Source organism: Natator depressus, chromosome 3 (genome assembly GCF_965152275.1).
Source record: "Natator depressus isolate rNatDep1 chromosome 3, rNatDep2.hap1, whole genome shotgun sequence".
In the NCBI taxonomy this organism is placed as follows: Eukaryota; Metazoa; Chordata; order Testudines; family Cheloniidae; genus Natator; species Natator depressus.
In genome coordinates, this window is record NC_134236.1 from 194,513,668 (window position 1) to 194,529,973 (window position 16,306).

At 40.3% G+C, this 16,306-nt stretch overlaps 2 protein-coding genes across 4 annotated transcripts in view; one reads left to right on the forward strand and one right to left on the reverse strand.

Annotated features, from left to right (window-relative positions):
• VPS54 (VPS54 subunit of GARP complex) overlaps positions 1 to 9,033 on the forward strand; it is an 81,460-nt gene extending 72,427 nt beyond the window's left edge. The window contains exons 23-25 of the mRNA XM_074949579.1: positions 3,796 to 3,903; positions 4,957 to 5,051; positions 7,592 to 9,033. Coding sequence (XP_074805680.1) covers positions 3,796 to 3,903; positions 4,957 to 5,051; positions 7,592 to 7,697 — 309 coding nt within the window. The 3' untranslated portion in view covers positions 7,698 to 9,033. The remainder of the gene's footprint in view (positions 1 to 3,795; positions 3,904 to 4,956; positions 5,052 to 7,591) is intronic.
• UGP2 (UDP-glucose pyrophosphorylase 2) overlaps positions 8,776 to 16,306 on the reverse strand; it is a 39,724-nt gene continuing 32,193 nt past the window's right edge. For all 3 annotated transcript variants that reach the window (XM_074949583.1, XM_074949582.1, XM_074949581.1), the window contains exons 5-10: positions 15,443 to 15,576; positions 14,473 to 14,770; positions 12,935 to 13,132; positions 12,472 to 12,714; positions 11,794 to 11,898; positions 8,776 to 9,750 (exon numbers count right to left, since the gene is read on the reverse strand). In XM_074949583.1, coding sequence (XP_074805684.1) covers positions 9,643 to 9,750; positions 11,794 to 11,898; positions 12,472 to 12,714; positions 12,935 to 13,132; positions 14,473 to 14,770; positions 15,443 to 15,576 — 1,086 coding nt within the window. In that variant the 3' untranslated portion in view covers positions 8,776 to 9,642. The remainder of the gene's footprint in view (positions 9,751 to 11,793; positions 11,899 to 12,471; positions 12,715 to 12,934; positions 13,133 to 14,472; positions 14,771 to 15,442; positions 15,577 to 16,306) is intronic.

Consider the following 16,306-nt stretch of genomic DNA (forward strand, 5'->3'; position numbering starts at 1 on the left):
CTCCCATGCTTTACCCAGGTGCCTGGCTACTCTGCTTCCTTGGACAGTCTTATCCAGCTCATGGCTGTTGTGGCTAGCATTTCCAGTCATGCTGCTGGCTCCCAGTCGCATCCCTGAGAGCAACTCCGATTTTTTGCTCTTCTGCAGTGAAGAGCCTGGATGCGGCTGCCTATAGAAGCAGCTGGAAGCAAGAAGGAGCCAGTGCCATGTGACCTCCCAGTGCAATGTGTACCCCAGGTTGAAAACTGATGAGCTATAGGAAATTGGCGTGAGAGAAAGGATGGTCCAGTGGCTGGACCACCAGCCTGGAGCTTGAGAGATCTGGGACCTATTCCATGCTCCGCCACACGCTTCATGTGTGACCTTGGGCAAGTCATTTAGTCGCCCTGTGCCACAGTTCCCTATCTGTAAAGTAGGGATAATAGCAGTGTCCTACCACACAAAGGTGCTCTGAGGATAAATTCATTTAAGTAAGTGAGGTACTCAGGTACGGTGGTAATGGGGGTGTATAAGTACCTAAGATAGATAGATTGTATCTATTTGTTGAAATCTGTGTCAAGTGATCAGTTTGGCTAAACCTTATGGGTCAGATTCTGCCACCTTTACTCACAATGAGTAGTACTTTACTCTGCAAAGTGTTCCATTTGTCCCATTGGGACTGCTGATGGTCTGAGGGACTACTCAGCAATAGTAAAGGTGACACAAGTGGGCTGTCAGTTTTGATAATTAACATACACCTTACATAAACCTTCAGCCTGTTTTGTTTGTTTTTTAAAGCTGCTTCATAAGGAAATGCTACCGTAGGGAAAAATGAACCTTTGAGTGACCAATTTGACTGGTTCATGCAAACACATTTATTATAGAAGCCAGTTAGAATTCAGACGTTCATTGTCCAATATGAAGTGGGTTGGAGAAATCTAGTTATGTGATTGGTCATTGGCACAATTACATAAACAGCACCTACACTCTGTTTCAGAAAAAGTAAAATACCAGGGACAGGGAGAATCTGGGAATATATTATGTTCTCTCTCTCTCTCTCCCCACTCGACATTTCGTTAGGCTAGCAAGAATTGCTGCTGATGGGGAGTGCGGGGTCACATTGCCACAGAGAGAGAATGGGAGAAGGGTTTATTTTTTTCTGTCATGTTACAATATCTTTTCATCGATTAAGTGTGTTTTAAAAGACCAACACTGGCAAGGTGACAAAGTCCAAAATAGTGTTCTAGACACCAAAGACCAAATAAACTTCCAGTTTGTCAAATGTCTTCCCTGTCACTTTTATTCTCATCTCTTGAAAATGAGCGTTTAGCTCCTGGCCCCTCAAGTGGGAGGTGCACAGCAACACACTCCTAGTGCAGGGCTTGTCTGGATTGTGGCTAACATGCATCTGCCATGCCGTCCTTCCATCTTCCCTGCCCACTCTTTCTCATGAGCTGGCAGAAGATTTAAACTGGCAAGATTCCTGCTCTCTGAAGCTCTTGAAGGTGAGGATTGTTTTCAGTTTCAGCAGCTGGCTCACATGACTACAGCCAGCAGGGATAGGGGAGGAATATTATGACATTTGCTAGCTTGCCTACCTTACCAGTAAACCCAGTCCCTTTGGTTGTTTGGTACCTAATAGAGCCGAGGATCTGGGATCTTAACATTATTGCTACTCTCCTCTTGGGTGAAAACACTGAAGGACCTCTTAAAACAGAAAATATGCAACAGCTAGGGGACAGGAGTATAGGTCATTAATTGTAGCCTTGTTAGCATTGCTTTTTAGGGGTATGTGTCAGAGTCTCAAGGCTTGACTACCCCGTAAATAAAAATGATCACTGGCTTTAAGTGTGTAAATCTGAAAGAATGAGCAAGTCATTCTAATGGCAGTGTTCTGGAGCTTGGCAGTATGGTGTTAAGTGCGTTTAACAAAAATTGATATGGTCTAGAAATCACGGACTGAATGTTGGGTGACAGGCTCCTCTTCACGAAACAGTCAGCATGGTCCAATGGACAGGGTACTAAACTGGGGCCCCAGAGCCCTTGGTTCTCTTGCCGGCTTTGTAGTTGATCTGCTGTGATTGCAAACCATTTCATGCCTCTGTGTCCCCTCCTTCTCTTGTTTAGATTGAGAGCGGTTTGGGGCAGGAGCCTGTCTCTTACTACATGTGTGTACAGTGTCTAGAGCAGTGGGGCCCTGGTCTCAGTTGGGCTCTGGAGGCACTGGTGTGACACAGTTCTGTTAGTTGTAGAGGTGCAGGTAGAAGACAAGCACAGGTCCTGTATTAGTGAAAATAATATAGTCCCCTAAGATGCCATGGCTCTCTTTGAACCTGTACTTTTGTTGCCATTTGGAAGAAGCAATAAGAGCTCTGAGCCTGCTCTGGCGAGGTGTTGAGCACGATCGAGGCTGGAAATGCTGAGCAACTTGCAGGATTGCAACCCATAATACTTGGGCTGAACAGCCACAGGTTTAGCTTGCATGTTTTCTATGAATTTTCCACTTCACAGATACATACAATACAATACAACCATTTCTAAACCAGAAGACGGTCATTCAAGTCACTTGGAGCCCATTCCTGCCAATATTCCCATATATAGTACTCATTACCTAAGTAGTCCAATTAGCCTTAGTGGTAATGAATCTTTGGTAGGCCGTGTTTGCAGGATTGGGCCCTTTGTCTCCAAGACTTATTTCTCAGCTACAATTAAACTGTTGGCATTCCTTTCCCTCAGGACTTGACAGGGAACGCCAATGTTTCTCTTTCAAGCAGTGGCCAAGCAGAGTTCTCCAAATTCACACCTACTGCAAGCAGATGTAACTCCTTTTAGTTCAGCAACGTTTATAAATTAATAATAATCTTGGGTAATTCATCCATAGACCTCAAAGCTCTTTACTAATTAGAGTAAGTATCATGATCACCTTTTCCGAGAGGGGGGGCACTCTGGGGCCTAAACCTGCTTAACCAGGCCTAGACTTGGAACCTACCCTTGGCCATGAAACTACAGATCAAGCTTTACTGAGGTCAGTATTGCAGCTAGGACGTTGCTTTGAAAATCACAGTACGATCTTTCCTTCTGGGTGGGGGAATGTAAGAATTTTGTTCCCTTGCAGCAAAATCTCCTTTCAATAGCTTGTTTCTCAGATATCAGCTGTGCTCAAGGAAAGGTACCACTCATCCTATTCACCCCCGGTACTTTTCCTCATTCCTGAGGAGGAGTCCGTACTGTCAGCGACTGACAGTTCAGCTGTATTTTTACCTGTACTTTGGCACGTGCTGTACTTGGTTTTCAGCAGCTTTCGTCTTTCCTTGTGTCAGAAAGTTCCAATTATGTGTTCTTGAAGGACTTGCTTGTTTTCTTTTTTCAACTGTTTGTACCGGAATGAGAAGTGGTGCATACATCATAGACAGAATTATTTCCTGCTACCTCTGGAGAGCGAGGGGGAGAGGAGGCTAGTATAAGGCATGGCATATGCACATTTAACTGTCATGGTAATCATTCTCTCCCTAAAATAGAACTGAGAGGTGTAACGTAAGCCAGCTAAAAATAATGAGCAAAAAGCAGCAATTAAAACTAATCAAGACAAATGGATCGGGTGGGGGGAATGCTGCTTTGATCCCTGTTTGATTTGAATTGCCCTGTTTGATTATAAAATGTAAAGTGCCAATGATTCTATAATGCAAGCTGCCCATGGATCAATAACAGCTTTTACCTGATGATATCTGAAGGCCTAGCAGCATAGGAGGCAGCCAAGAACGTTTTCCTCTTGACCATTTTCTAAAAACAAGTGACCAATGTTGTCTTTATTACCAGTATGAGGTGAAAGCTCCTGTTCCTTCAGCCTGCTTCAGGAATATTTGTAAGCAGATGGCAAAGATGCATGAAGCTATATGTGATCTCCTCCCTGAGGAGCAAACGCAGGTGAGCATTTTAAGTTGTTTTGTAGCTATTGTAACACTTCCATCATAAACCACATGTCGTTACCAGTACGTGGGACACTTCTGCTTTCCACAGACAAAAAAAAAAATATCGAGTGAGTATAGTCGTGTTGTGAACAACAAATGGGATTGCAAATACCATTGCAGTGAGTTCAGTTTGAATCGAATCTTTTTTCTCTTTTGGGGGGGGGTTCTTTTTCACAATAATTGCTCAGCTCCAGCTCCCCAGGGCAAGACGGAGCTGACTCACTTCCCTTTTGCATCAACCTTGTGCTTAATATCTAGATGTAGATATCCTAAATACAGGAGTTGGGGGGAAGTTCTACACAAGGGCAATAACTTGGCTATTGTGGGTGGTCATGCTGAGAATCTCCCAGAATTATTACTGAAGTCTACACTAGAACAGCCGTTTTGTGTGTCTGTCACGCAGTTCAAATGTAAGTACAGCATTGGATTATTCATGTCACTAAATCTTCTATGAGCCCAATCTTTTCTAGGTGTGCTCGTTATAAGATTAGGCTACAGTCAGTGCTTTTATAGATGGCCAGGAAGGACCATTCTGTCACCTAATGCATTGGATTGCAGTCTACCTCCTATGTCAGTAAGAATTGTGCTAAATAACCCATAGCTGATAACTGATCTTTTTGTTTTATGTAAGGGTTACAGTACAAGAAAGAGAGTTTATTATTTTAGAGCATCTACAAGTGTGCTGGGTGCCTGCCAGACAGAGAAGACAGGTCCCTGTCCCAAAGAGTTTACAATGTCAATCCTGGGCTTGATAGACAAGAGAGAACAGACTGTCCAACAGGAGTAGAGAGGGTACGGAGGGAAAGACGCATTATAAAAAACGCTAGTTTAGGCATGCACCCATCCTAGAGGTTCAAATGGTTGTACTTCATTAGTGTTAGTGCACTCCTAATTTTTTTGCTGGCCATGCTACAGAAGAGAGTTTTGGGGAAGTATGATATGAATGGAGTGAAGTTTCTTATTCTGATGCTATGACACACAGGTTACTGGGTTTTATGGTTTGTTCTAGATGTTGTTTTTAAGAATTAATGCAAGCTACAAACTTCATTTGAAGAGGCAGCTGGCCCACTTAAATGTAGTCAATGATGGAGGACCTCAGAATGGGTATGTATGGACACTCGTTTTAATACAAATTTCCGCAGTAGCGACAACGCTTAGTTCTCTCATAAATCCACGTGCTGTAATCAAAATGCCACTATGCGCTGTGTTTAGAATGCAAGATCTATTTGGGGCCCTGTCCTGCTTAAAAGGTGCAACTTAAACAGGGCTCTGCTTTTAGAGAAAATAGGGGAGGGAGAGGGAATCTTTAGTCTGTTGAGTAAAGAAAAGTATTGGGAGGCAATAAATCTGGGTAATATTCCTTGCGCTGTCACAGGTTTGAGAGACCTTGGATCTGTTGTTTCATCTGCCTGTGCCCATTTTCCAGTGGTGACAATCGTTACTTACCTCACATGTCACGTGACGCTTAAAGCACCTTGGAAACATGAATTAATTCAGATGCAGGGCCGGAAGGTGCTAACTATTATCAAGAATTAGTGTTTTATCTGTCTACAGGGAGCTCCCCGACAGGAAATGTTTTTAAAGCAGAACCAGCAGTAGGGCATTTTTCTCCATAAAGAATTCTGATTCTTTTTAAACAGAGCCTATGCCAACAGGTCTCCCATACTGCTTTTTTTCCCTCCCCCAAATACATTGATAGGAATTACCATACCGGATTAGATCAGTGATAGTTCTGCTGCCGGGTCTCCTATCTGACAGTGGCCAGCACCAGGTACTTCACAGAAAAGTGCAAACAACCTCCTCGTGGACAATTATTGAATAATCTACCTATAGTGGAAGTTTCTCCCTAACTCCTCTTACATGTTTCCTCCTGAAACTTGAGGGTTTATTCTCCTCTTTCTTTAACCAGTCTAATGAATTGAGGACGTTTTTGTTACCCATATAAATATTTAATTCCTTGGCTTCGGTGAGATGTAGTTGCAGTGAATTCCATAGGCTAATTATGCTTTGTGTAAAGTATTTCATTAGATTGCTTTTTCAACTTTGTTACTTTTTAATTTCATCGAATGTCCCTTTGTTCTGATGTGATAACAGGATTAATAGGAGTGCTGTTCGTCGTCTCCAACCAGTTTTTTATGTTGTACACCACTCTTATGTCCCCACTTATTCATCTCCTTTCCATAAATTAAACAATCCCATAGGAAGAGTGTGAGAACTATTTCCATGCCTGACACCAAACCCCTTCCATTTCTGCCAGTGCCATTTAGTAGTCAAGGCTTAATTGTCTTCCAGGTGAGGGTGTACCACTAATTTATTGACTAGCATTTTATCAGCACTCTCTCTCTCATCCTTTATGCATCTTAAAATTGTGGTTGATGATTGCGACTACTCACTAGAGCTGGCCAAAACGCGGGGATTTCAGCTTGCCTGGAGTTTTGGTATTTTTGAATTTGCTTTTGTTCTGATTTGGAATGAAAGCAGATTTACCAAAATTTTCCAGCCTCTCAGCAATGCCTGATTATTTTGTTTCAGAAACACCGGAATATGGTGTCCCTGAAACTAAGTGTGAAACTTACATTCCTGTTCACTGAACAGCAGCTGTAACATTAATAGCTGTAGGCAGGGCTCGTACCATAGAGTGGAAACCCTGCCAGAGCTCCAGCTGTACAGAAAGGAAACCTGCCTGTGTTCTGGTGAAGGTTTGGTCAAATCTATTACAGATCTGGTGAAACATTTTGGTTCAGTGAATTTCTGACTAGCTCTTACTGCTCACGCAGATGCCAACATCTCATCCTGTGTGGCTATAGTTACTTTAGAACTCAGAAATGCGTATGAGTAGGTTCATTAATGCCCACTGACTTTCACCTGCCACATGCACTTAGCTTTGATAGGTCTTCCTGAAGTTCATAATCTTCTCCAGTCTGACTGCTCTAATTTTTACCTACAGATTTTTCCAAGTCACTTATCGTACATTTTAAAATCCAGTTCTACTGTGAATGTTTGGACACCCCACTATTAATTTTACCATTTATTCTTGTATCTTAGCCAGTTTCTAACTCATGACAGGACTACAATCCAATTCACCCCAATTAGTTCCCATGGTAGCTGCTTATAAGGAATTATATCAAGTGCTTTTTGAAGTCTAAATTGTCAAGGTGTTCTGCTTTGTCCATTTTGTTGATGTGCTTAAAGAACAGATGAGGGAAGCATGATTTTTCCTTATTATATCAAGCTCCTCTAGGGACTTCAATTCAGTGAGTTAATATTGCACATTACTGTAAGAGTCAGGATTTTTAGGCTGGGATTATCAAAGGGGCCTAAAGGGAGTTAATGTCCAATTTCCTTTGAGTTATCTGACCCTAGATCTATCTTAAACTGGGTAGAAAAGGAAAATGGAACCAGACATCTACCTAGACAAAGATATTAGTAACTTTAGTAAGTAGTGTAACATTACTCCTGTCACATAGGCAAATATTAACCCCTTTTATCCCAGTTCAGAATTGCATAATGGAGAGGCGTTAAGTTACCTCAACCTAGCTCAAGACCACAGAGATGGGTTGTGTTTGAACTGATGTGCTCAAATCAGATCCTGTTTCAACTAGTGCTTTAGTATCAGAATTGTAACAAATCTAATTTCACTACAGATTGGTTACAGCAGATGTTGCTTTTTACACTGGAAACCTTCAAGCTTTGAGAGGCCTTAAAAATCTGGACCTAAACATGGCTGAGATCTGGGATCAGAAGAGGTGATAATCTACTGGAAAGAGTCGGTTGGTTCTGACCACCAGATGTCTTGCTTTCAAGAAGCTTGAGGTGAATACTTATGAGTGGAGTCCATGAGAGGATGCTATTGATATTTGGGGGAACTAGATTCAGAGTGAGCTGCAGGGACTGAGTGACCTTTTGAGTGTCCTTCAGCAAGAAACAAGGGATCAGCTGTCTGTGCAATTTTTTTTTCATTCTCTCTGGAAACAGACTCAGGTTTCTTTGGACCAAATCCAAACACACACACACAGCTGTAACACAGCTGTAGTTGTCTAGAATGCTCTGTATATCTTTATATTAAAAAAGATGCTTTACATTTCCTCTAGTGCAATGAAAGTCACATGGTGTCCCACCTTATTTAATGATGGTATAATATAAAATCTTGCAGTTGAACTCTGTAGAAAATGTTTTTCTCTATGAAACTGCGGTTCTAAAATTTATTTTTTTACAGATCTTTATAAGAAATAAATGGCTCAATTGCTTGCATGTAGGGAGCAGATATTTCAGGGTATTTCTTCCAGCTAGGCTCTGTACTGACACCAGAAGATACAACTTAAGTGAACAGTATGTTCACTTAAGCCATTATCTACTGGATAGATTTTAAAAATAATCAGTAGTGCTGATAGATACTTCAAACTGATACCAAACCAGTGATTTAGTTCTGCCAGAGTTTGTGGCCTCTACCCATCCCCCTCCCACAATTTTAAAAAAGGTGTAACGGAGTGCATCTATCAAGGGGGGGTGGGGTAAAAAGAGTAGAATAAAAAGTTTTAGGCTGCTGTTGCCCTTGTTACGCTATTGCAGTAGCTGGGAGAGGTGATGGCTGAAACTAGTTTAGGCTGATTGAATGAAGACTCTCTAATACTACCTTTTAAGTCTGGAAGCTGCCAATACTAAGTAAAAGTGCCTGTGTATTTCACCTCCACAACTTTTTACCTAAACATAGTCTGAGTGCCTAACCTTGTAATGATTACATATGATGGAGTGGTCTACAGTGTTTGTGTGCCTATCTGTTAGCATAACAGATGTCATTGTCAATCAAAATAAAGCTATAAAATCACCCTTGTTTTTAAAGACCAACTTTTTTAATGATACATTTCAGTCTTATACTAAACATATAAAATAAGTTGCTTACAGGTAAATACTATAGAATTGAAAGAATGATCATCAGGACAGGGAACTGATCCTTATGTAGGACACCACCATTGAACAACATGTGATTTTTCCCTTTTACTACAAAGAAGGGCAGATTAAGGATGCACCAGAAAACATACACCCAGATGTATTTTTTTAAAAAAAAATTAGATTTGGGTAAATTTACAACAGTTTATTCCAGCTTGAGCACAAGATCATAATGACCACCTTACCTCTCAATGTTTGTTAAGCTATACTGTCATATCAAAATGTATTCCTAACTATTAACTTATGTGGTGTGAAGTGACTAGGTTAAGTATGGTTTGTGAACACAATCAATTTCTAACATCTTATTTCACTTAGTAACAGTAGTGAAACGTTTAAATTTGATCATACCTGTCATTTACACTTCATAAAAAAATTACATGAAGGAGCTAACTATCTGTTGCTTCACAGCTTTATTTTTGCAGTTACAAGCAATTCAAAACTATTGACTATCAGAGGCAAGCCTCTTAACTTCTTATAGAGAAGTTATGTCCATCTTGTCTCAAGACAAACAGTATTGCACTTTAAGGTTATATTATCTGAGTTACAGAATCCTTTAAAAGACTAAAGCATTACTTCGGCACATCCTTTGCACTGTGTTTAGTTAAAAAGGGAAGCACAGAAAGCTATTTAAAATTAATACTGCAGGGTACAGTGACAAAGCATAGGCCTTGTGTGCCACTTATTTTAATGCCTACAGGTTCTTCCATCATAAGGTTGTTTTAGCAGGATCTACAAACTGAACATTGACTCAGTGGTCAAGGATCCTAAGATTGCCAGATACAATTTTGTTCTCTAATACTGCTCCAGGCGGGATGTCAATCCGGTCACCGTGATTTGCAATGATGATAACTGTTCCCTAGATAGAAAAAGGCACATTAAGCTCCATTTAAAAACATACCATAAGCATCTGTAAGAAAGCAAGGCTTCTCTTGTTAACTGTGCAACAAAACAGCTAGCCGCCTTGCTAAACTGTGTTATGCTGGGCTGTCATACACATCTTATTTTCTCAGACAACAGAGTAAGCTTAGTTTTTTAAATTTTGTCTAACACAGATAGTAAAACCTTTTCACTAACTATGCAATTGTTTGGTGAGTAGAATTTCACTCCCATTTAAGTGCTATTATGGGCAGAGTTATCCTTATTCAAAGGACCTGCTTCCTGTGGGTATTCTGAGTCATACCTGCCTACTTAAGGATTGACCAAATTTTTGCTTATTCCGTGTCACACCCCAGAGCATGCTGAACTCACACCTCCTGATTAGAATATAAGTTCTACTTCCACAATTGTTTATTGCTAATACATGGGCAGAAAAACAGTGAGTTTGAGGTTTTAAAACATACTGCAAGTATGCTCACTTGTGGAAATCGGAGAGAAATCTAGAACCTGATGACTAGAGGGGAGAGGAAGACTGGTCCAGCAGTTAGGGCACTAGCATGAGTCTTGGGAGACCTAGGTTCATCTCTCCCAGACTTCCCATGAGCTCTTGGGTTAAGTCTCTGTGCCTCTGTACTCCATCTGTAAGATGGAAGTTATATAGTGCTCCTCTACCTCAGATGTTGTGAAATACTTATACTAGAGTAAGGGGAAGCAGATAAGTGTCAGCTTAATTTGCAAAACACTTTGTAGATAAAAATGCTAACCACTAGTTATTGTTTCAATTTGAGTTTTTTCTAAATGCTACAGTAACTCTGCGCTTAACGTTGTAGTGATGTTCCTGAAAAATGCGACTTTAAACGAAACGATGTTAAGCGAATCCAATTTCCCCATAAGAATTAATGTAAAGGGGGAGATTTGGTGAAAAAAATTTCCCTGGAACCTGACTCTCTCTCTATTTATTTTTTTATATATATATATAAACACACACACACACACACACTCAGTATAAGTTTTAAACAAACAATTTAATACTATATACAGCAATGATGATTGAAGCTTGGTTGAGGTGGTGAAGTCAGTGGGTGGGATATTTCCCAGGGAATGCCTTACTGGCTAAATGATGAACTAGCACTTGGCTGAGCCCTCAAGGGTTAACACGTTGTTGCCTCACACTCTACAAAGCAGAACAAATGGAGGGAGGGGAGACAGCATGGCAGACAGAGAGACACACCCAGTGTGAGAGAGAGAGATGCGCATTGCCCCTTTAAGTATGCTGACCGCACTTTAAGTACATTGCCTTTTTAAGTAGATCAGCAACTTGAGAGAGCTGCTGCTGCCAGAAAGCTCCCTCCTTCCTGAGTACTGTCATGTGTCCCCCCTTCTCTATGGAGATCGGGTAAGCGGCGGGCAGGAGCGGGGGGAGGGGGACACCTTGACATTAGCACCCCTTTCTCTCTCTCCCCCCCCTGCACAGCAAGCAGGAGGCTCCAGGGAGCAGCTCCAAGGCAGAGGGCAGGAGCAGCACATGCCAGTGGGGGGAGGGACACCTGAACTGCTGGCAAATTGGTAGCTTGCTGGGTGGCTGCTGCACAGGGAAGCTAATAGTGGGGCTGCCAGTCCACCCTGGTTCCAAGCTCCAACGGGCCACTTTTTCTGCAAGCAGTGGACAAGCAGGCAGCTGCCAGACAACATTATAAGGGAGCATTGCACAACTTTAAACGAGCCATGTTCTCTAATTGATCCACAACGTAACACCGAAACAACGTTAACCAGAATGACTTTAAGTGAGAAGTTAGTGTACTTATATTAGTACCTTGACACCTTCATACATTAACCTCTGCAGTCACTGGACCAGTTTCTAACTCAGAATACGAATGGTTGAAAGTCAAATTTTCCATGAGATACTTTATGCATGCACATGGTTTTGTGATAAAATTTTGATGGGCTCAACTCTTTAGTTTGTTAGAGTGGCATAGATAAAATTTTATCATGTTATGCAAGTCAGCCTCATTGGCATACACACCTTTAATGCAACGTTCTTGCCAAACGTAACGTCACCTGAAACCGTGAGATGATCCAGTTCAAGCATATCTGGTATACTTTCAAACCTCGTCAGGTAATCTTGAACCTTTCCAAAAAACAAAAACAGCAATAGTTTAGAGGATGCATTTGCTTATGTATTTTTTCCCCAAAACTAAGGGTTTAATGCTAGAAGAAAGTACTGAAACAAGTTATGAAAGGATGAAACTAAAGCTAAATCTGTTCTTGAATCTACATCACACAGCGCCGTAAGTCACCAACTATCCCCATGATAGCAGTGTGAGAGCTAGTTTCAACAAAGTTATGGGAAACTAATTATGGACAAAAGTAACAGTAATACACGCTGTCTAGAAATTAGGCAGTTCAAAGAAAACCTGAACTTTAGAATGGACAAAACACTATTCTCATCTTTACTATCCCCAAGTAAAAAGGATAAGGAAGTGTGAGATAGCTGTTACAATGCTGTGAATATTCAGATGTTTTTAAGATGTGTGCCTGCAAGACTGCAACTATTTCATGACTCAAGGGAGCAGTCATAATTTGCACAGTTAGAAGTAATTAAAGTAACTGTCCTTGTAACCTAGTCTCCTCTTAGTGGTATGTTAATGTATGAAGGGCATCAGTTTTTTCTTGAGAAAGATATGCAACTATGAGGGTTTACCTTGGTGAAAGAGCTTCCCAGTTTGACGAGAGGCACAGTTGGAAATTCACGTTTCTCACTCATAGTTAAGGATCCAGCATTAAGGCTATACAGGTTGGACATCACAAGCAAAAGATCTGATGTGGTCTTGACAGGCAGAAAACGACTACGAGGTACATTTATCCCCAAAGAATTCTCAAAACTTTTAACAGCAGCACCAACTGCAGTCTCCAGCTGAATAACATTTAAACCTCCATCCAAAGTCTGAAAAAGAAAGCTGTAGCATGAACATGACCCAACAGACAAATACTTGTTCACCATCAGACCTTTAAATAGTCAGAAGCATGAACATTGTTTTAAAAGGGGACAGTTATGCAGAATATGAAGACATTCAGGAAACAAAGGTGAAGTTGGAGAAGTCAGCACAGTTGGACACCTCTGCACAGTCTGCTGTTTTCCCTCTGAAGTCCTGCCATGAGCTTACCTTTGGATTAACGATGATCTCCATATCAATAGTGTTTTCCTCTTGCAGTCGTTTAATTGCAAGCAAAGAAATCCACAAGTTGTTTGTATTGAATATTTTGAATTTTGACACAGACTTGAATTCATCAACGTGTGCTTTTGGAACCTGAGCTATTTCTACCAGTCTCAGTTTGTTGTCATATTGCGTGAGTGTACCACCCTGCAAAGGCAGAACAGATCTAAGTACTATAATACATGTAACAGCATGCTATACATATATATATTTTATAACAACATGCAATATATATCTTCTTAAAACACACTGTGAAGTGAGGTGCAGTTGGAAGTGTTTTGCCTATCACATTCTAATACCAAATCTTACATAAAACTTGTTTAACTTGTGGTAGAAACTGACTGGAACACTAGCATTGTTAATGCCAGTTACTGATACTGGAGAACCCTAAGAGTTTTTTTATGGTGCATTTAAATAGTGGAAAAAATTTTCAAAAGCATCTAAGTGACTTAGATGCCTAAATCACCTAGGCACTTATGGAAAGTTTTAGTTAATTTAAAAGTCACCTTTAGCTTGTGATGGATAATTAAACAATGGAGAATTCTATAAGGTTACATGTCAGGATCTAAATTAAACCTTTTCACAAAAGGAAATTCAGAAGTTGTGGTTGAAATATAAGATACTCCAGCTGACTGTGTACTGTAGGCTATGTGGCACTTACTACAGTATCAGTTAACTTTCCCCATTAGACTTCAAAGGATAAAAGGCTCTGATCTTACATTACATTTCCTTCCTTTTATGGGTTGAATCAGATCCTTTACAATAATATCAAATGAATGGGGCACTAGCAGTATTTTTCATGATTAAAAAACATGGGCCAAGACCCTTACAGATGGTGGTACAAATCACTGTGTGTTAAAAATGCTTACAGCATGTACCATTGTTCTGGTTTAAATTTTGGCCAACAATTGGTCAGAGACCCCAACTTCACCACCTGAAACTGGTCAGGGCAGGATGCAGGGTCAAGACTACCAGAAATTTAGGCTCTAGAGCATTATATATTGTATTTTTAAAATACAGAAGTGGGTTAGGCAGTCCTGAACCAGCAAGAGATGCTATTACTGTAGCACGGTGGTTCTCAGCTTCTTCCATATTAAGAGTCCTCTAAGATATTGCTATATGGGAAGGGAAGGGTGTCATGACCCCCAGGTTGAAAACCCATGTGGCCTATACAATAGGCTGCACTGTCTAGTAGTTCAAGCCCAGGACATGTATTTATTTGTAATACTTGCATATGAGTGACCCAAACAGCATGCTATACTGCACTCCATGCCACAAAACTGTAAATATGTCATAAAACCTGCTGACTTTACATTTCTTTTTCAGGTTAGATCTACAGCTGACTGTTGGGTTGTGGTATATAAGCCTTAAAGATATTTGAAGTGATATTTAACATCTGCTTGAAACTACTGATTCAAAAGAAAATGAGACTAAAATTTTACAAAGACAGTGAGTGGATGAATCGATTTGAACAAATACATTTTTACCTTAACATCTGCCCTGGTTTTATTTGTGACCTCCATGACAAATTCACAGCATTTTCCATTTGGTGGATTCATAAGATGGTTAAGAATGTAAAGATCCACTGTTGCTCCTAAGTTATCTATATTGGACACAAAAATGTACTCTTTCCCCTCTCCTATCAGTGTGTCAAGCAGACCAGAGTTATAGAAACTGGAGTAGATATCACCGTGACCTGGAGGATACCACGCCTCAGTATTCTCTCCTGAATAAGATACGTCCTTGGCTATTGGCAGTAGAGACTCTTTATTAATTCTAGGATACCTGCAAAATGACAATTATTAGATCTCTGATACAGATCTTAGTGCAGTAATAATGCAATCACAGGGGATACTCCAGACTTGATGTGGCTTTAAAACTATTACTTCTTAGGCCAGTTAATCAGATAGACAATCTCCTCCCGTTTCTGTGTATGTTCATACTTGGATATTGGGGCAGAAACTGCAAGTTAATATTTAATTAAGTATGTACTTAAATGAATCATCCCTTTGGAGCCAGAGGTAATGCAAGTTTCTTCCTCCACAAGGGTTCAGAACATGTTATATGCAGTCACAAGAGCCACAGGAATTCACTTTTTAAAAAGCAGGACCCTCCAGAATCTCACATGACCAATTCAGGGCAAACTTTGTTGGTGGTCAGCCTACAAATTACTTCATACCTACTTCTGACAGTCCCAACCTTGTGGTTTCACAGCCACGACAGTTCAGAATTCAAACCCCACGTTCCTGCGTTCCACTGCAAGTCTGAACTTGAAACACAGATTTCTTCCACCCATTTATTTTTAGTTATTAATTTTACCTGGCTGTTCTTGGGCCTTCTCACTTTTTAAACTTCCAGTTTTAATCCTAAAAACTAACAAAAATATTTAATATGCACAACAAGGAAGAGCTTTGCTTGTTTCTTTTACCCCAAACAGAAGAAAACAATCTCTGATACCTGCTTTGATTAAAAGTATATATTTTCACACGACTGTGACTGTACTTCTGCAAGATTTTCTTTGTGTCTTCGTCAGTGTTAAAGGAGTTCATTAGAACAAGAGGAACATCTGTGTTGTAGGTTTTGTTTAGATGCTGGGGAGAAAAAAAAAGATCATATTCAACAAGAGTTACTGGGTTTTATTTCTGCCACCTAAACAATGAGACTTTAGATACTATTTGTAGACTGTGTCAAACAATGGTTATGAAAAAAATCTCTTAAAAAGACATCTACACAAATGTAACAGTTAACTAAAGACAAACTTCATAGCTACAAAGCATTTATGATGAAACAACAACAATTATTGAAGGTCTAAATTAAATGTGCATGTGTGCGTGCACAAATACAAATCATTCAGAGCTAACACAACAATTCTGTTCTTAACTCTTCAGTTCTAACTGGACAGTGCAGCAGGGTAGGCTAATGCATACAAGATGTGCTACTAAATGGTTATGTTGAAGGGACTCTTAGCTTTCTTTGAATTTCAGACATACATACACCCAGAAAACCGTTTGTCCTTCTGCACGATATTGTATCCCAATAGGCAATTTGAAGGTTTTACAATCCACTCTGTATTTAGGATTCTTTATAAAAGATCGATGGTAGATCTTTAAGCCAGAGCTTCTTTAAGCTGAAGCCACATATGTCTGTTAAAGTCATGGAATCTGACCTCCGGGACTAAATCCTATCCTTAATAATAGTCTAATGTACACAGAGCACACAGTATAAAGTATTAAAAAATTCAGAACCCAAAATGAAGTGGCCCCTCCCTTAACTACATGAAGGGTGAAAATGGGTATTATTCTACTGCAATAAGACGTGAAT